The sequence below is a fragment of the Takifugu flavidus genome, chromosome 5 (genome assembly GCF_003711565.1).
Source record: "Takifugu flavidus isolate HTHZ2018 chromosome 5, ASM371156v2, whole genome shotgun sequence".
NCBI lineage: Eukaryota > Metazoa > Chordata > Actinopteri > Tetraodontiformes > Tetraodontidae > Takifugu > Takifugu flavidus.
The window spans coordinates 7,652,685-7,671,557 of NC_079524.1; the positions used below are offsets into that span (position 1 = coordinate 7,652,685).

General features: G+C 44.5%; 1 protein-coding gene across 3 annotated transcripts in view; it reads right to left on the reverse strand.

Annotated features, from left to right (window-relative positions):
- Nucleotides 1–4,209: 4,209 nt before the first annotated feature.
- ntrk2a (neurotrophic tyrosine kinase, receptor, type 2a) overlaps nt 4,210–18,873 on the reverse strand; it is a 43,156-nt gene continuing 28,492 nt past the window's right edge. For 2 of the 3 annotated variants that reach the window (XM_057032409.1, XM_057032407.1), the window contains 6 exons: nt 16,793–16,923; nt 13,784–13,956; nt 13,468–13,623; nt 13,200–13,290; nt 9,860–10,018; nt 4,210–8,164 (listed from right to left, as the gene is read on the reverse strand). In XM_057032409.1, the coding sequence (XP_056888389.1) occupies nt 7,979–8,164; nt 9,860–10,018; nt 13,200–13,290; nt 13,468–13,623; nt 13,784–13,956; nt 16,793–16,923 (896 nt within the window). In that variant the 3' untranslated portion in view covers nt 4,210–7,978. The remainder of the gene's footprint in view (nt 8,165–9,859; nt 10,019–13,199; nt 13,291–13,467; nt 13,624–13,783; nt 13,957–16,792; nt 16,924–18,873) is intronic. The other variant, XM_057032408.1, reaches the window with a different exon arrangement.

Below are 18,873 nucleotides of genomic sequence, written 5' to 3' on the forward strand. Positions count from 1 at the left end.
CCCCGCGCCCCGGCGAGTGTCTTATATTTCCAATGATGATTTCGCTCATAAATCTTGATAAAGCCACTGGCTGTTCCGTTTCATCGGAACATGAAACTCTTGCAGGAGCAGGAGGAGGCGCCAGATGAGGAATGACTCTCCCGCTCTCCTGTTTTCTCCTTCAGTTTAACATTTGACGCTGTCCTCCGGGAAAGAGCCCTTTTTTTTCCCCCCGTTCATTTTCAGTGAATTTCACTCGAGGGTTTGGCTGAGGTGTTGATTTTAATCATGTTTTTTCAGCCTTCTCTTTCGTTATTAGTTCAAATCAGCCACTGCACTCAGTCATTTTCCAAACACCTCATGCATTTGCCTGAAATAATAAATCAGCATAACCAAGGACCTGAAAAGAAAATCTTTATGCAGCTTCAGCAAAGTTTAATTGGTAAAGCACTGCTGCATGCTCCGGTAACTGAGACAGCACCGTCACTGATAGCAGCCTGAGCCACTAATGTAAGGGCCCCCGTTCCAACATAAATACATCTCGCAGCAGTTATAAAGGCAGGTAGATGTACATCAGCACTGGCATGGGAGACATTTGTTTTCCATTGAGTTATGCTCTTGGAGTTCTTGTTCTCGGAGTTATGCTTTTATTTAAACCCACCAACATCATTACATTTTGTGGTTTTTTTGTACCATGATTCTATTAGTGAATATCTGGTTCGATCAGGTAACAGGACAGAAAAATAAGTCCTTTTTCTGCACAATTGAACCAGTGTGGACTTTGTCCATAGCAGCCCAGGCCCCATTATTGGGTCCCTACCAAAGCCAAAATGGACCATAGTGAATATTTATAATGTTTGTTTAAATAACACTCCTTTTAAAAAAAAAAGATCTGTGTTACTTTGGCCTTAAGTGATATTCATAATTCGAAATAAGCAAACATGTTTTTACAGCTGTATAACAGAAATTTGCATTTCATCTCATTTGTTTGTATTAATTTCAGTAAGAATTACGGTCAAAAGGGCTCTATTGTGATACAAGCCATGATAATAAATCCCTGAAACTGTTCAAAGTTTGGTGTAAAAAAAACAACCTTTTTAAAATAAACTCATTCCTTAACTTGTGTAAATGGGTGAAACCATTGTATTAGCTTCCTAATAGTAGCTTCCTAAGAGTAGTAGCTTCCTGTCCCAGTCACATGGCTGTCACCTGATCACCACACCAGAATTTTTCAGGGTATGACGCTTCAGCACTAAATAAGTTAAACTCAAACATAAAGCATTATGTGGTTGAGTTTAGAGCATTGATGTGCATGTGACACTGGTGTCCTCCTGGGCCCAGCCTTTTTCTTTAATTTAATATTGATCCAACACAGGTATGAGTGGCACAGTGGTGCCTGCAGAGAGACACGGGGCAGTTAACAGATGCCCCATAGACAGAAGGTTAAGGGTTCAGTCCCATCCATGCATGTTCTTCTGCTGTCTTTCTGGGTTTACTCCATGTTCTCCAGATTTGTCCTAATAATAGAGGTTTAATAGAGGCCTAAATTGTGTGTGTGTGTGTGTGTGTGTGTGTGGCCTCACTGGTTGGCAGAAAATAGATCAGAGCGGAGTGATTGATGACATAATAATAACAAAGATTCCACATTTTCCAGTGAACTTTAATTCTTTTGGGGTTAATGTTGTGTTGAGATGCCAGCATCTCTCACGCGCTGCCCTCACTTTGGAGAGCAGCCCAGTCACCCCCTCCGCCACCGGTGGTGGTGGTGACGTTACCACACAGGTGCAGCAGGGAGGGATTTCTGACTAATAGCCACCTGCCAGCCCTACTCCACAAATCAGTAATTGGCCCATGACATTACGAAGCAGCTGGATTGTTCTTTTCGTCTTGGCCAACATTTCTGTATTAATGACACGTTTCCCCCGAGCACGAGTGGCTCTTCCTGCTACACTGACATCATTTGCGATGAGGTTACTGATAATTACACGGTATCAAAGGAAAGAGAGGGTGTGTTAGCGAAGGCACGACAGTGGCCTTGGTGTACAGCCTGCTTGTTAGTGAAGCTAACCCCTGCACCTTGGTTTACTGCCAAAGGGTGCAGAGACATGGTATTTGCCTCACAGGTTTAGATGATGTTCCACTGGAAGGGTTTTATTTCCAGTCATTTCAGTGCAAAAATTTCAGATGTGAAGCAAGAAAACAAGAAAATGTATCGCAGCTGCTTAATTAATAAAATTCAGCGGTCCGCCAAATCCATCTCTGTGGACTGTAGGAGGAAGGAAGGACCCAGAGGGACAACTGGAGAGCATATTAGTATTTAACCTGTTTGTTTGTTCTGTTGTATCTTGGTGAAACTGTACTGATCACTTTAACCTTGTAGAAAACTTGCAACACGAGCAACCTGACAAAACAATATGTGAAGGGAGTTCCAGTAATGACAGCTTTATGTTTCTCACAGACAGTTAAATTCATTTGTGCATGTTTTGGTTATAAGCCTGTCTTGTGTTCACTCCTGGACTGTCCTCAAAGAGTCCTCAAAGAGCACGCTCTCTTCTCTCTGCTCCCTGTCATCAATTTCAATATGTTGCACTCAAAAAGATGCGGTGATTTGGAAGACTACAACTTGAAGTGATTAAACCCCATGGAAAGGAAATAAAACAGCAGATATAGTTTACCCATCGTGGATCCAAATAACAAATATCTACTTATTTTGTCTTAACTTATTCTGGCACATTTGTGCTCCACAGTGTGTGGACCCCAGCATGTTAAAAGTGGGCCTCTTTAGGCTCACATCCACATTAATGGATGCTAACGTAGCGTATTTTCCCCCATTCTGGCCCAAATACGTTTCACCATAGGTGGGCCACATCTGCTGAACCATATGTGGACCTTGTCAAACGATGGGCCATATTTATTCTGTGATATCTGGGCCAAATGTTGCATTTACTACAAGGGCCAGTTCATGTTCACATCTGTTTTGGCCGGGCCTTAAGGATGCCCACAGTGCTGGATGGCTGCCTGAAGCGGCCCACAGCCGTACCCTATCTGGGTACGGTGACACCTGACTTGATCGCTGTGGGAAATGATGGTAATGATAAGCGACCTTCACCTGACACAGCGAGCCAACTCTCGGCTCAGGCTGGCTAGAACATCCTCCTTCTCGACCCTGGAGATAATCAGCAGGTCGGCGTTGTTTTACAGCTTCCGCGCGTAGAAAAGGGGTTTAACCTGACCGAATGTCACCATTTAGAGACTTGCTGTTCCCGTTCTTTAGCCTTAATTGACCCGTTGTTCTCAGACAGTAAAAAACAAATCTGCAATCGTCTGCCTCATCTACAATACTTGTTTACCTCACTCGAATACTTGGGATTAGTCTTGCATTAAATGAGGTGTAAAGTATAAAATCGCTGCCCTGAGGCAGGGATGCGGTGCGATGTTTAGGTGGAGCCGAGCTGCGGCTCTGCCCACGAGATGCCCTTCAGTCATGAGCACTGGGGTCTGTTTTCCTCACGGCAGATTATCTTTTCCAGCCTTCCTCGTCCTCCTAAGCTGTGTGATGATTAAAAGTGTAATTATGAGGATGAAGTGCTGAGTGTAGGAATTCTCCACTACACGCCGAGGAGACACTGTGCTGACTTTATTGCCTCTCACACACATGCAGGGCGAGCACACTAACGGCACACTGGGGCCACTTTGCCGTCCTCACACGCACAGACAGGAATTTTCTGCCGCTTTAGGTAATTCCTATTTCCGTTCTAAAGCTGTTTTTTTTTTAAATTAAACGATAGACGGAACTCTCTGTAAAGAACATATTAACTCAGCTGTTGCCTAATTGCATCAGGGATTTCGACACTCACTCATGTTCAATTTGCTTGTGCAATTCCCAACAAAAACCCACGTCCTACGCCTTAATCTGCAGACAGAGCGTGGGCCTTTTTCTTCCCCAAACACGTTCCGTTTATATTGAAAGTAATGAAACGGGGACAAACTGCAGCTCTGCTGCGAATTCGATCTAACGTATTTTCCCGTTCCTCTCCCACCGCTGGGAGCAAACCTCCCAAACCTCCCAAAACACACACAGACACGCACACTACCATTATTCTGCTCTCTTTGTGGAGACTTTCATAGACTCAACCTGGACCCAATCCTGAGTCTTGACCCTGATTTTGGTCCTCAATAAGTAGCATGTACAAGTGCAAACACACACTCACAGACCTCACAATACAGCAGTTTAGTAATCATTTTGCAGTGACATTAACACTTTTTATTAATTACATTGTATCACGACAGACTGGTCCCCATTCAGAGATAAACATCATATCATCGTTATCATTAATTATGATCAGTTGCAACCATATATGACATTCCATAAAGCGTGTGTCTGCATACTGTGCTAATTCAGAACCTGTCTGCCAAATCAGTTTGATCGCCTCAGTTCCAGTTTTCGATTCCTTTGATGTGCTTTGCAGTATAGAAGGGTCTTATATTAGAAGAGCAGGTATAAGCAGAAAGAGCGTGTTGCGTATCTCAGTTCAGGCCAAGGATGTAAAACTTTTGTTGGACTGTGATTTGAGCGCATCCAAACAAAACTGAAGTATGCAGGGTGTGTTTTCTTTGAGTAAGATGTTTTTGGCCAGACTCAATGAGATGACAGACAAATCAAAACTGTCCGTATTGCTGACACACCAGCACTTCAGTGGGAAGCTACGTGGAGCTGACATCCCATTTTTCTGATACTTGAACACAGAAATGGAGCGATTCCATAAAACTTAGCTGCCATGATGCCAACCTCAGTCCAATCGCGACCGGGTAAGACCTTTAAGGGTAAGACCTTTAATCGAGTATCGGCGAACAGCAGCAACAGATCAGTCCGTGATTTCTCTGCTGAATCTCATTCCATTTCAACAAGGAATTGGCTAAAGTCTAAATCCCCCCCCCCCAAAAAAAAAAACACGTTAGGAAGAGGGGCAATGACACTGATCGGCCTTCCGGGGGCTGCTTTCTGTCTTCCGTCTATGCCCTCTGCTTCGGAGACAAACAAAATAAACACAGGCCAAATACCGACAGCCTCGGACACAGCAGCCTTTCAGCACCTCACTCCCATTTTTACATGTATTTTTGTTCGTCATCATAATTAGATTTTACAAAAAAAAACAAAAAACAGAAAAGGTAGCACTTTGTAGAGACCAAAGTTTAGGACTATCACTTACATACATTATAGGCAGCATAGAAGAAGAAAGTTGGTTGACTGGTCTATTTACAGTAGGTCACTTGTAGAAGAGAGAGAAAGAGAGAAATCTGTGATTGTCAGCCCCTCCTTTTCTGAGGTGTCCATTTATACAGCAGTTCATTTTTTCCACCTTTATTTGATCCAGGATCTTTGTTCTGAAGCGTTTCAGCTGATCTCCATTCAGAGCCACCAGAGCACCAAGTTCAGGAATCCTCGCTACACACGGGTCGGTTGGGTGCCACGCCCCCAGTGCGGTCAGATGGGACACTCCAACAATGGTTTCTGTTGACATCAGTGGTGTTTTTAAGCGCTACGGCCCTTAATTGCCTGCTTTTAACAGAGTTATTGTGTGGCGAGACGCGCTCTGGATTCTGAGGATTGTGTTAGCCTACAGCTACAGCATCTGTGCAGTCTCCAACCCATCAGGACAGGCGGCAAATACCCCAAGTTCGATATACAAATGCAGGTAAGGGCACGCGCCTGTTGTACAGCACGCTGCACATACAGGTGCAGGCTTGGTAGGCCGTCAAGAGGGGACCTGACATAAAAATACAGAAACACCCGACACTATCTACATTTTTGCTTCAACGTAATCAATTAGGCCGGTGATCAAATCCAGTCAGTAGGCTGTTGCAAAAGGCAACCCTTGGATATAGAAAGAAAATGTACAAAATGCTTATTAAATTATAAATAATACAATAAATCAATCAAATCAACCGTGTCAAAAATCACAAACATCGATTCCATCAAGTGCTGCGGTTTTATGCCCAGTTTTAACGGCCTGCAGTGAATAATGACTCTTTTCTTTTTGACATGTCTGAGGAGTAAATCACTCCCTTGGATGTATTTCCATGTACGGACATCAGCGGTTGTATATACAGACAGTGTGTTTGGCCAGACGTGTGAGCGGTAGTCTGAGTGAAGTGGTTCTCAATAAAGGGGAGCCTGGTACATGATTGAGTTTATTTTCAGTGCGAGCTGTTGCTGGATTGCCGGTAAGGAGTGTCTGCGTGCACATTTGAGGCCCGGCCGTAAGAATGTGATGGGAATGTGAAGTTGTTGCTGGCAGAACAGCTCCGGGCCACAGCAATGATGGATGCCCACTTTCACATTCTCCCCGAGGACATTCACAGTTTCTCTCCCTCCTTCCCTTCTCCGTTCCTCGCTCCACCATCTCCTCTGTCGCCAACGACTGCCCTCACCTTCGCTTCTCCACCGCCTGGGTCCCGAGCTCTCTATTTCCTCCCATGCATTATTACTTTCCCTTTTATTCTAACCTCTGCCGCTTCTCATCCCAGGTCGTTCCTCTCCCTGCTTCCTTGTCCTCCTTCTCTCCTCTTCCTCCATCTTTTTTCCCTGCCTTAGCCCTAAAACAATAAGTCTTGAATGTCTGCGAGGAGACTGCGCTAATGGAGCCCATTAGGCCGTAATGAAATATACATTACACCATTACAGTGGCCGGGGCCTGGCTAAAGCACTGCACCGCTCAAATAATAAAACATGCACAATTCAATTTCCTTCTCAGCCCGTTTTGAGTGTCTTTTGTAGTGTGTGTGTGGAGATGACGGGCTGACAGGATAAGGTACACAGCGTGTGTGTCGAGCACAGATGTGGTTTTCAAGGATGTCTGAGTGCTGAGAGCCTTGGTGATTTAATATGGGTTTACCAAACGAACCACACCTTCTGCAGCACCAGCGCCCGCACATCTGACCACCCAAACCCAGCCTCCCGCGGGCGGCCATCGCGCTCCCTCCTCGCCAACACCCGGCCGGTGTCGGGCAGCTGCGGAGAAGCGGATCAATTGACCTCCGACACGAGCGCGCCGCATGGCGGGCGAAGCGTCTGTGGCTCGGAGGGGTCATCGCGTTACCGTGTGATGTGTGCCGCTGCGTCCGGGCCTGAGCAACACGTGCACGAGACGAAAAAGGATGAGTGCATATTCTCATAATCATACGTCCTCTTGCGTGAGGAGATTTTGTAGATCAGTGCCTGATAGGTCAGTTGTAAGTTGTTTTTTTTTAAATACATTTATTGTATTCAGCATTCGCAGTTACGATATACCTCAGACTTCCTGAAGTTTTTTTTTTTTATGTATATATCAGTTCAGCTTCAGCAGGCACTGGGTTGTTGCTCTTTTACATCAGCAAAACTACCATCTGATACCCAGACTGTCCACTGTTTCCCCCTAATTCTCTTCCACTCTGCTTTTTTAAAAACTTTTTTGCGTACCAGTGTGTTACGTACAGTCTCCTCCGCAGGATCCTGTTTGGAGAGACGGACCAGGGACAGACAAGGCCAGAGCGGGTAACACAGTGTCTTCCTCAAAAATGTCTCACTATCGTACAGTCTCGTATTTACATGCGGCGGGTTGACAAAAGCTGCCCCGGATCAACAGTTCCGTACGCTTGCACGAGTCCTGCTGTCCGGGCTGCAGCGAGGAGAAGAGTCACTGAATTAAAAGTCTCGTTAATCGGGTTCGATCAGTCCGGCTATGCTTGGCTTATGCCATTTTGAAAAGAAACCCTCCAAAGTTAAATTACTCTGGGTAAATGCGTCTCCGGCGAGGGAGGAAGGAAGGAGAGGGGAGGGATACACAAAAGAGAGGAAATTGGCAAGATGGAGGGGAATGAGGCGATTGGGGATTTTTTTTGATTGCCTTTTAGAGTTTGAAAGTAGCTTCTGCGGTACCTTTTTGTCACCATGTGCACCCCACACACACACATACACACACACACACACATTGAGCCGCGTTCCAGCCTCCTACTGGGTTCAGCCCAATATATCCAGGTATACAGGTGAGGCCTTGGCCAGATTGAGCAGCAGACCGTGGATCTCTTTGATGTTGAGTCTCATGTGCGGCTCTCTCTGCCAGCAGCCCAGCATCAGGTCGTACACCTCTTTGGGGCAGGTCCTGGGGCGCTGCAGCACTCTGCCTTGGGTTATACACTCGATCACCTGCAGGGGGCGGTAGAAAAGATATTAGGTCGCTTAACGCAACATTAAATCAAATGTGAATATATTTGCACAACGTGACGACACTGGAGATGTTTTCACCTTTTCTAAGCGTGTAATCACTTGTGTGTTCAGATCTCATTTTCCTGCTCTGTGTGTAAATATATGCACGCTCCATTTAAAGGCATTTAATGATATGCACGTTGAGATTTATTAGTGCTTTTATGATTCAGAGACAATACTGTTGTCATCAGCTCTTTGCCCCCTTTTTTGCAGTTTTTCTATTGCTTTATATACTGAGCCACACACTCTAAACACTCATTTATATTTTAGTCTTTGACAGCGATTTGCCAATTAGTAAATAAAAGAAATGGTTTTATATTGGATGGATTTAATGGATTTAATCATTTAAATGACTTCCAATCCTAGTGTCAGATGTTGGTCAGAAGGTGTGCGAACAGTGACTGAGCAGATTTAATAGATGAACATAAGAAAGGAGGGGGAAATAGCGAGGGATAAAGGTTCACTTTGGATCCAACCACAGCAATGCAGGAGGGGGTGGGGGTGCATCTTTCAAAGCTGTAACCAGAGTCGAGGTCACTGTATGTACGCTGAGGTTAAGGTGAAGGTTGAAAGCCTCAAGAGTAGGTTTCCGTTCCGGAATACAGGTCAAGACCCAGAGGGTTGTGTTATATTAACTAGTTTGAAGAACCATTGATTTGTCATTTATTTAACCGAGTCTCATCATACATATTTGTCTAATACATTTTAGAATGTTGGAACCAATGTTCAATCAGGACAGGAAGACACAAATGCTGGTTGAATAATACATTTGTCATGTAGCGGCGCTGCATTTACCAGCTCACACGCCAGTCGCATAATAGCCGATGTCCCAGAAATGAGGCAGAGGTTAATGTGCGGGCTTCTCGAATGGACTAAATAGTAAATGGAGTGTATTTATATGAGGCCTTTCTGGCCATTTTGCCCACTTAAAGCACTCTACATTACAAGTTCTCCCATTTACAGTCATATCCACACACTGACAAAGAGGCCCCGTCACAGGACGCGGCATACTCATCAGGAGTGAGAGACCGATTCACCAGTGCACCAGCTTTAGGGTTCAATCGCTCGTTTAAGGACACAGTGAAGGTCGGGAGGATGCTTGAACCAGTTACAAAAAGGTGGAATGCCCCATTCTTGTTGGACATTACATCCGCATTAATATACATACACTCTATCTCTGTACACTACAAAGTGTGTCATATGTATTTAGAGCAGATCAAGCTTGTAAATCACAGTCATGGTTACTATAAAAGGTAAATATTGAAGTGAGTCTGTTCCATTTATACTTGGAACGAACTGGGACTTGAACTGCGGTTAAAAATATGTGCTGTGCTGCTTTTCCTTAGTCTGAAATCCAATTGACAAGAGTCCAGTTTCTTAATGACAGCCTGTAAATTCCCTGATTAGGCACTGTGGTCCTGACTGAACTTTCTGACAGAGTTTCAAACCTTTGATTGTAATCCAAGTGTCCAAAAAGTCCATAAATGGTGCCAAAATCAGTTTCAATCATCTGCAAGAGTGTCACTAACACTTTTTTTCACATTCTTTACCTTAAAACATCCTCTAATTACAAATGTGTGATGCATGACGCTGATTGGATTCTACTGGTAAAAAAAAAGAAATCGTGAAGTTTACCTCATTGTTGGAGAGCTGGTACCACGGCTGTTTTCCATAGGTGAAGATCTCCCAGAGAACAACTCCCAGACTCCAAACGTCACTCTCTGTGGTGAACTTTCTGTACATGATGCTTTCAGGGGGCATCCAACGAATGGGCAGCATCGTGTGACCTCCGACCTATGAACACCACCCAAACACATAAAGAAATTAATTTAGCGTGGTCTTAGTATTACACTACGCACTGTTAAATCTCATAATAGATTGTAACTCTAATACACACATATATTCATATATACATTCAAAGTTCCACTGAAAATGATTTATGCTGGTTGGACAATTACATTTCACAATAAATGGACATCTAACATAACTTCTACAGATTAATCTGTTTCACAAGAAATTTTGCTACCCCCCCCCCCCACCCCCACCCAAATAAAATCAGTTGCACCTCCAGCGTATTTGTGTGAGTGTTAGCCTCTTAATTTAATGTCAGAATGAGACTAACTGCTCAACGTGCACATCTGCTGTGAGGTTTAATTCAACACAATTTTATTCAATAAGACCTTAATTTGCAGCGGCAGACAGGAAATCGCAGGCACGTGCAAACAGCGTCCTGGTCATTTCATCAAGCCCAAATGAGCCCGGGGAGCCTGTTTGATTGTTGTTTTCATTTGCCGTTCATCACTCACACACACATTTAAATGGTTATTAATAAGATGTAGTTGTCGGTCCAGCACCCAGCAGAAAGAAGAAGAGGAATGCGACTCCAGGGACTGTGTTTTCACATCTCTAACAGCAAATGGGAGCTCTGAACGCGCTTAATTTATCAAGTTTAAGGGGAAAAGAAAACGGCTGCAATGACGCTGTTCTCCGTTATGTCGCACTTCCTCTCCTCCACACATGAATCTACCGGATGACCTCTGCTCGTCTGCTCCAGCCTGACAGTCCTCTCTCAGGTTTATTCCCGTTATTAATGGTTTGCTTCGCACACTCCCCTCCTTTCTTTGTTAGTCAGCGGGTTATTTAACGATGTAATAAAGTGTGCACGGTCACGGAGACGGCGTAGGCCCAGGGAGGAATATCTGCTCTGTCTCTGCATCTCTTCTGTTACCGGGGGTCTCCTGGTTTCACCCTGAAGGTGTCTCGCTGCCGGACTTTGTTTGCATTTCTCAGCAAAATCCTGTGTTTTACGAGCAGTTCAGCAGTACTCGACAATAAGGCACCGAGTTGGAAAATCGAACATTTAAACCATAGCTAAAAAAAAAGGACTTTAGAAGTAGTCAACCTCGCACTAGCGTTGAATACAAGATGTTCTTCATCCGGGCTGCTTTTCCTTGGGTTGTTGTTTTATATTAATATTTGATTATTTCACTCTTGAGCTGCTGTGATTTTCCGGTATGTGTTAACCAGCTGTGGAAAAGAAAACAGAGCCCAGCAGACCCGACCTCCCATCGCTGTGGGGGCATTCCAGGTTTCCTCATCAGTTCTTTCTCCCTTTCCCCGCTGCCCTCTCCCTCACTCCGGTGTTCCTCCACGACTCCACAAAAGTGCATTCTTGCAGCTACAGACCAGGATGCTCAGGAAAGCGTCTGTAGAAAGTGTCTCAAGAAATCATCATAAAAGGAGCGAAAATAAAGCAGCCTCCCAGAGAAGCCGCCGTAGCCATGGAAACTAGACCAGCTGAAAAAGAAAGCATTTTGGGAGGGGGGTGTGGGAGGGGCTTATGTTGCTAACCACACCCACTTTTTATCCAGGGGCTCTAACTTAATTGGCCTCTGTGTGTACTCAATATGTATCAAATACAAGAACACACACACACACACACACACACTTTAGCCTTAAATGTTGCAGAAGCACTTCTGTCTCTGTCAGCCTCATTGTGTAACAGCAGCTCCAATGACGTCACCAGAGTCCCCCCACACATACACACACACACACACACACACACACACACACACACTGTGGGGGTGAGCTAAATCCTCTATGACTCATCTTTGCTTCTGTCTGACGCAAAAGCATGACTGAGTCTCGCCCAGCAGTCTCTCACACACACACATCTACCCACACACACACCTGCACCGGACTCTCTCTGGAATACTCAAACATGGCTGGATCCCTGTCTAATCTCTCTCCATGCTGTATATCTTTTCCACTGTGCTGATTACAGTCCCTGCCACCTTTCCGTCCCTTCTTGCTCTCCTCCTTCCTCTGTTGTCTGTGTTTTGTATCGACCACACCGGCTGGTGTGTTTGTAGCCTTCTGCTCTCCCACCACCGCAGTATATACATGTTTCTTTTTTTATATTTACAGCAATCGTATCAGTTTCTCCAGCCCTGGCCTCCTGCCTTCTTCTCACTCTCTCTTTTTACATCTTTTTTTTGCTTTCATCTCATTGACACTGTGGTGCTTTCCCTTTTCGCTCTTCTTCTGCTCTGCCACTCTCTCTTACTCTCTTCTATGCTCTCAGCATACTAAGCAGAAGTTCTGTGATTACTTTTCTTCCCATGAAACGCTGGATACAGGGACCGTCGCCGCTACCTCTGCCTGTTGCCATGACAACAGCCTCAGTGTTTAGCTTTATTGGGGAAGGGTGAAAGGGAGGAGAAGGAGGGTGGATGTTGCCAAGTGTCGTCACACAGATATAGTACAAGGAAAGACCGAATCAAGGGAAGCACTTACATACACGCTGTTGCCCAGAAAGTCAGAATAACTTTGTTTTCCTCTTTTTTTTCCCATTTATATCATCTTTGACCTGACAATAGTGTTTTGACAAGATAAACACCTTCTCCATCAAGGATAAATCGCATTGTTGAAATCATTTCATGAAAATAGATGAAACGGGACAATAGTGTGTTTTAATTGAGTTAATTCAAGTCAGCATTTGTTGCACTGCAGCAACAATAAAATGAGGTAGATTTCATACTTGGGAATGCATTAACGTCTTAACTAAATCAGTGTAGACTCTATTTGGGGGCCTTAAAAATCATCCATCTGCCCTTCCTTGTACAATATGCCTGCTATTGTTAATCATTGTAAAATCTTAAACAATTCATCACTCAATCAGCCAAATGTAACAGGTCCATTTGGAAAATGGATGCTCGCTGTTCAGAAGGGAGCGAAAGCATAAACAACACTGTGTTTGATATGGATTACTGGTCTGAGGTTCACTAAATACAGGTTGAATACAACTGTTCTATTTACTGTATACTGTATGCACTGGTCACAGAAGCATAAACATTTTATGATGCTAGCACATGAACACACTGAATTTAGCTAATCTACCCCTGAGCTGATATTGGGGAACTTCATGCTCATGCAAGGGTGGATGAAAAAGAGCAGAAAAGATATGGACACGTACACCTACCCTGTAGTAGTCAGTGCTGTAAACGTCTCTGGACATACCAAAGTCTCCGATCTTTACCAGCAGGTTCTCGCCCACCAAACAGTTCCTGTTGGTGCAGTAACAGGTCTTAGAAGTGGATGGTATTAGAGATACTTTCATATGTGCCAGGATAAAAGCCTTTCATTACATGGGTGAGTGTCAAACGTTCCAAAAGTCTCCTGGGACCGATGGACATGTTACAGAATCTCAACCACAGGAAACACTATGGAAGGAAGTGACCGACCTGGTGGCGAGGTCACGGTGCACGAAGTGCTGCGATGCCAGGTAGACCATGCCGGACGCTATCTGCTGGGCAATGTGCAGCATCTGACTCTGGGTCAGCTCCACAGGTCTGGTGGTCTGGCCCTCGGTCATCAGAACCGCGTCAGGACCATGAGCCCTGTGAAGGAGCAGGCGGGAAATTGGATGATTGCTAATTGTAATTTGTCATCTGTTTAATACACACGAACAATTAATAAAGAACAAACAAGGTTTTGTTTTCAAATTAGGGTGTTTTTAACCCTTTTTCATGACATTCCAAATGTAAGAGAGGGCCATGCCTGAGGAACTTGTTGAGGTCGCCGTGTTTCATGTACTCAAACACCATGATGAGAGGGTCACTCTCCACGCACACCCCGTAGAAAGTAACAATGTGTTCATGCTGAAGGTTGGTCAGCAGCTCAGCTTCGCGCTGGAAATCCTTCCTGGCATTTTCACTGGCCTCCTTCAGCGTCTGCCCAAACACAGACACACACATCATCATCATCGGCTGACAACAATCTCCCCCTGATCAAGGAAATGTAGACATTTTTCTACACAGTATAACATTGTTTAAAGGTTTTTATGTCCCATGGTTTGTTTTGTGAATCTTACACTCATACCTGTTAATAAGGGACAGTGTATAAATGAAGCATCTGCCACAAGGAAAAAAAGCAATGCCAGAAAACATCCGAGAGACCTGCAGGACAGGAAACTGACCCAGCATCTATATTAATTCCACATCACAGAAAAAAAGTGTAGAAAACTCCTCTTGTTCCTCATGAATAATTGATTACCTTCCTATGGTATATGACACAGATATATGTTCGCTTTCCACCTTGAGCCTGTTTCCTCGGCCTGTCGATGTGCCAGCAGACAGAAGCTCTTATTACAAACAAAGGTTTTCAGGGAAGAAGGAAATGACCTGCAACCTTTTGGCTACAATGCTGAGAGAACGGCAGAAAGGATGCACAGTGTGAACCCCCCACACGCATTCTGTAACTCATGCGTCCTGAAACAAACAGGCCCAGTCGTGCGCATTACTGGATGTAAAGTAATACTACGGTAGATTATTACAGTATGGAAACCACATCTCAGTTCAGAAATATGATATCAGACATGTGAGAAATCTTTGTCAGCTCTTCTCTGACCAGAAAAGCCAACAAAAGTTACACAGGACACACACAATAACACGTCACACTTTAAGTTCTGCAATGCTCAACATTGGAAACCTCAGGCAGATAATGTGAGTAAAACTCTCTTAAACACAAACTGAATGATTCATTCAAGGAAGAGAAATAACAGCAACACTTCTCCATTACTTAAGTGTAAAAAGTTACTACACGATGTATTAATGACGAAAGAAGCCATTTACAACTTCTAAACCTTCCTAACCGTGGCAGACCCATGCTTACTCGCCACTTGTGTATAGAATTATCACGGTTCACTTCCGATGTTTGATTGATGACGGTCTATGGTAACACAAGTGCTTACAGTCATTTACACATTCAGCGTGTAAATATGGGATGTAAATATGACAGCATGCCTTCCCACCACAGACGCTGCATCACAATGTGCCCAATCAGCCGAACGAGCAGCGCCGCGTACCGACAACCACTGGATTCAAGTATTCAAACTAAAGACCTAAGATCTTTCCTGCGAGCATTAAACATTATGATTCTCTCTGGATGCTGCATTAATTCCAGAGCTAAAAGCAATAATGTGGCCCTGTAAGCTGCCGGCGCGTGCACCCTTTCTGCACACAAAATCCAGTCAACAATCTCTAGCTCAGAGACGTAGCAGCTCGCGTTTTGCATGTTTTTCTGTATGTCAGTGATCGATGACGCCTCGGTGTATACATTAACAGTAAAACTCGCCTTTGCAACACAGCTGAGTGGCTGACTGATAGCAGGCTCCAAAGCCGATACCATTATTAGCTCTATTAGCGAGTGTTGGCTACTGTAATGTGCTTTTACACGGGAGTACATGCTAGAGTAAAGTAACACGCATGACTGAGTCAGAGTCGTAGTGGGAATGAGAATCAATGTCAGAAATATGTTGATATATTATTGATATTGAGCGTCTGTAACCGTGAGCGTGCACTTCCGTCTCCATTAAGAATGTTCAATAAACGTCGGTTTCATTCCTATACATTCTTAATGCATGCATGAGTTAGCCTACACACAGTAAGGGTTATCCAGCATCATAAAGATATCGGCCTCACATGTTTTCATACTGAACTCGAGCAGCAAATGTCTGAAAACGCAACGTGATCGCAGAGAAAAGCTCTCCACCGCACGCCATCAGCGAAGTAAGATTTTTGCTGATGAAGCAGTCAGTTTGTCCGTGGCAGGATTTAAGATCCCACCAGGCTTCACTATTCCACATGAGCGGGACGCTGCCAGACATTATTCAGTGGTTTGAGTGAGCTACCCTTTAAATAAAGACAGTCAATTTGAGAAAAAGCCCTTTTCCTGCGGCTTCCATGAAATGTTTCTCTTTTTCATTTCAAGAAAACGACAGGCAGGGAGAAACCGTCGAGTCACGCCGGCCGATGGGAGAAGAGCAGCGAGACCGCACCATAAGCATGTGGGACATTAGTTAATTGGAAAAAAATAAATCTAGAGGTTTAAATCCTCAATCTGACTGCAATAACTCAGGGTTTGTTCTACATCAAGCCTATTTACCAACCACACCTACACTTCAATCCTAATGAACATCGGGCCTGCGTTATTTATTGTTGGACGACTGGTGCAGTCAGCAACACGCCTCAAGTCTTCTCTCCCTTATGGTGGCTCCTTCAGACACACTTTCTGCCCAGAGGGCTCCAAGCCTAAGCTGGCAGGAGTCAGAGGATCCAGGAAACGGGAGGTACAAGAAAAAAGAAGGGGGGGATTAAAGACAAGGAGGGTATGATGATGATGGACTGCAGAGGAAATGGGTGGGTGGGGGGGGGGCGGCAGGTGAGATTGGGTGAGGAAGGAGATACAGAGGACTGGATGATATTGGGATGGGGGGGTCTCTTGAGGGTCCTGTATTATTAATGAAAAGCTCTTCACCAATCAGATCCAGTTTCACCAGAACAGCAGAGACTCCTTGATGGGGAGATGGATGGATGGCAGGAAACACGAACTAACTATAGAAGTACCGAACGGGAGGAGTAAACAGGATTTGCTCCAGTAAAGGCGGTTTGTGATGGCCTGAAGGTGTACTTTGGTTTGAGTCACGTGCATGAGTGCAAACTGCTCACACTGTTGAAAATGGAAACCAAATAGGTGCACAAAAAAAGAAGATTGTGTCACTTAGGTTACCTTGACAGCCACCAGTATCTTCTCCTGGTCAGGTGAGAGGTTGTAACACTCAGCCAGGAAGACTTTTCCGAAGGCTCCTTCTCCCAGCTCTCTCTTCAGCACGATGTTGTGTCTCTTTATGTGCTGGACGACTGTTGACACAGAGAGACGAGGAGACCCTTTACTCTAGAAACCAGCATTATATTTGTCAGGTGTAACTTCCTGTTATAATTACAAGTAAAGGAGACTCGTTAAAACTTCAATAAGGGGTTTTATATGTTTTGTTTTTTTCAGCGGAACACAGACACTTTGTAAAATGGTGCAAATGTCTGCGAAGAGACACAGTCCCTTTGTGTGTGTGTGTGTGTGTGTGTGTGGGAGGGAGGGAGGGGGGATCCGTGATGTGATTAAGAGGTGCATTTGAAGAAAAGCTGTCCACTCAGAATATCAAATTAAAGCCAAGCTAGACTCTCAGAAGCTCCATCGATCTACGGTCTGAGCTACCGAGGTCCAGCCTAACCCAATATTGTAAATACTCGAGGAGAGAAATCCTCTCTGCTGTAAGACTGGGATTTGAAGACCAACGAAATTTGGATTTACTCTCTTGAGTACTGAAAAAAAGGGAGACCAGAAAACCATGCATTATAATTCAAACTGGACAGGGGCATCTCCCCCTGCTCCGGGACTCCATGAGGAAACAGCTCCTGACAGCAGGCAGCGGCTGCTGCCACAAAAACAGCCGGAGTAACGTGGCAACAGGATTAAAAACTGACCAACTCTCACCCTGCCTGCACTCCCATGAAGTGTGATGATCCGAGGAAGCTCCTCTGTGCGTCAGACTTCAGAATAATAGAGACGTGTCCTATGAGAGGGTTGGCTGCTTTGATCAAAATGGCTCTCTGGAAATGCGGACGGCTAAGCATCATTTTAAAACTTCTATTCAGCTTCCTTTTTTCCTGCCGAATGGGTCAGATTAGCCTACAGTATTGACCCCGTAGCACCCAAAGCAGTTTTCCTGAGGGAGTTTAATTAACCTCAAACAATATTTAGTGGGTTTTTTCAGATCAAAGCACATCTACATGAATCACAGCACCCGATATATTGTATTAAAATACGGCACCATATCAATCTATTATGTCTTAAACTGAGGGTTAAATGCAACAATTAAAAAGCATCAAAGAATGTTTAACTGAGGCATAAATCATCTGCTCTCTAAATCATTTACATCCTAAATCTGGAACTCTCCGGATTGGAGGAGAGTATCGGAAACTGTGGCTGAATCGTCGTGGCTTTATTTTCTTCAATTAGTGGCCAGCTGTAGTGGCTCACGAATCCCAGTGCACCCACTTCTCCTCATGCAGCCGTGCACCATAAAACCAACAACCCCCCCCCCCACAAATACGAGCACCCGGCATTTAACCTGATTATAACCTCACCACACCATTTCCTACTGCAGATGTGTAATCAGCACTCACCCTTACGAATGTCTCACAGCACTTATCCATAATTAATACTCTCAAATTGCAAAGAACTTGTCTGCAGGCCTCGTGTTGTTGTTTTTTATCCCCTTTTGCAGGAAGATTGGGTTGTGTTTTTTTCCTCGCTGCAGGCCTCCTACTGGGGTTCTTCTTCATCATTTAGCGCACAGATCATCAAACATTTTCCATCTCCCCGTAATATCCGTAACGTTTGTAAAAGGGCGAGCTGGGAAACTTGTTTAGATTACTCATGCGTCCAGTTTTCCAGCTGTCTTACAACCCCACCTATCCCCCTCACCCCACTCAAGGTGCATCATTTAAAGTGCATCTGTGTGTAGGTGCAAGTCATCATCACTGCTTCAATACCAGTCATTTGGCCATTGGGTGCTGGTGCTTCCTGCTGGTGCCTGTTTCCGGTGATCCTCACATTCCCAGTTTTGTCATTCGGCATTCTGTCGTTCATCCCTCTTCATCCTGCATCACCTTACCTCTTATTACATTTTAATCTACCACGTTAAAATCCAGTGACGCGCTCTTTGGCATTTTCCTGCCCCATTAGTCTTCATTCAGATGTTTGTGACGTCGCTTCACATCAACAAGAAAAATATTTCCCATCAGCCGCCC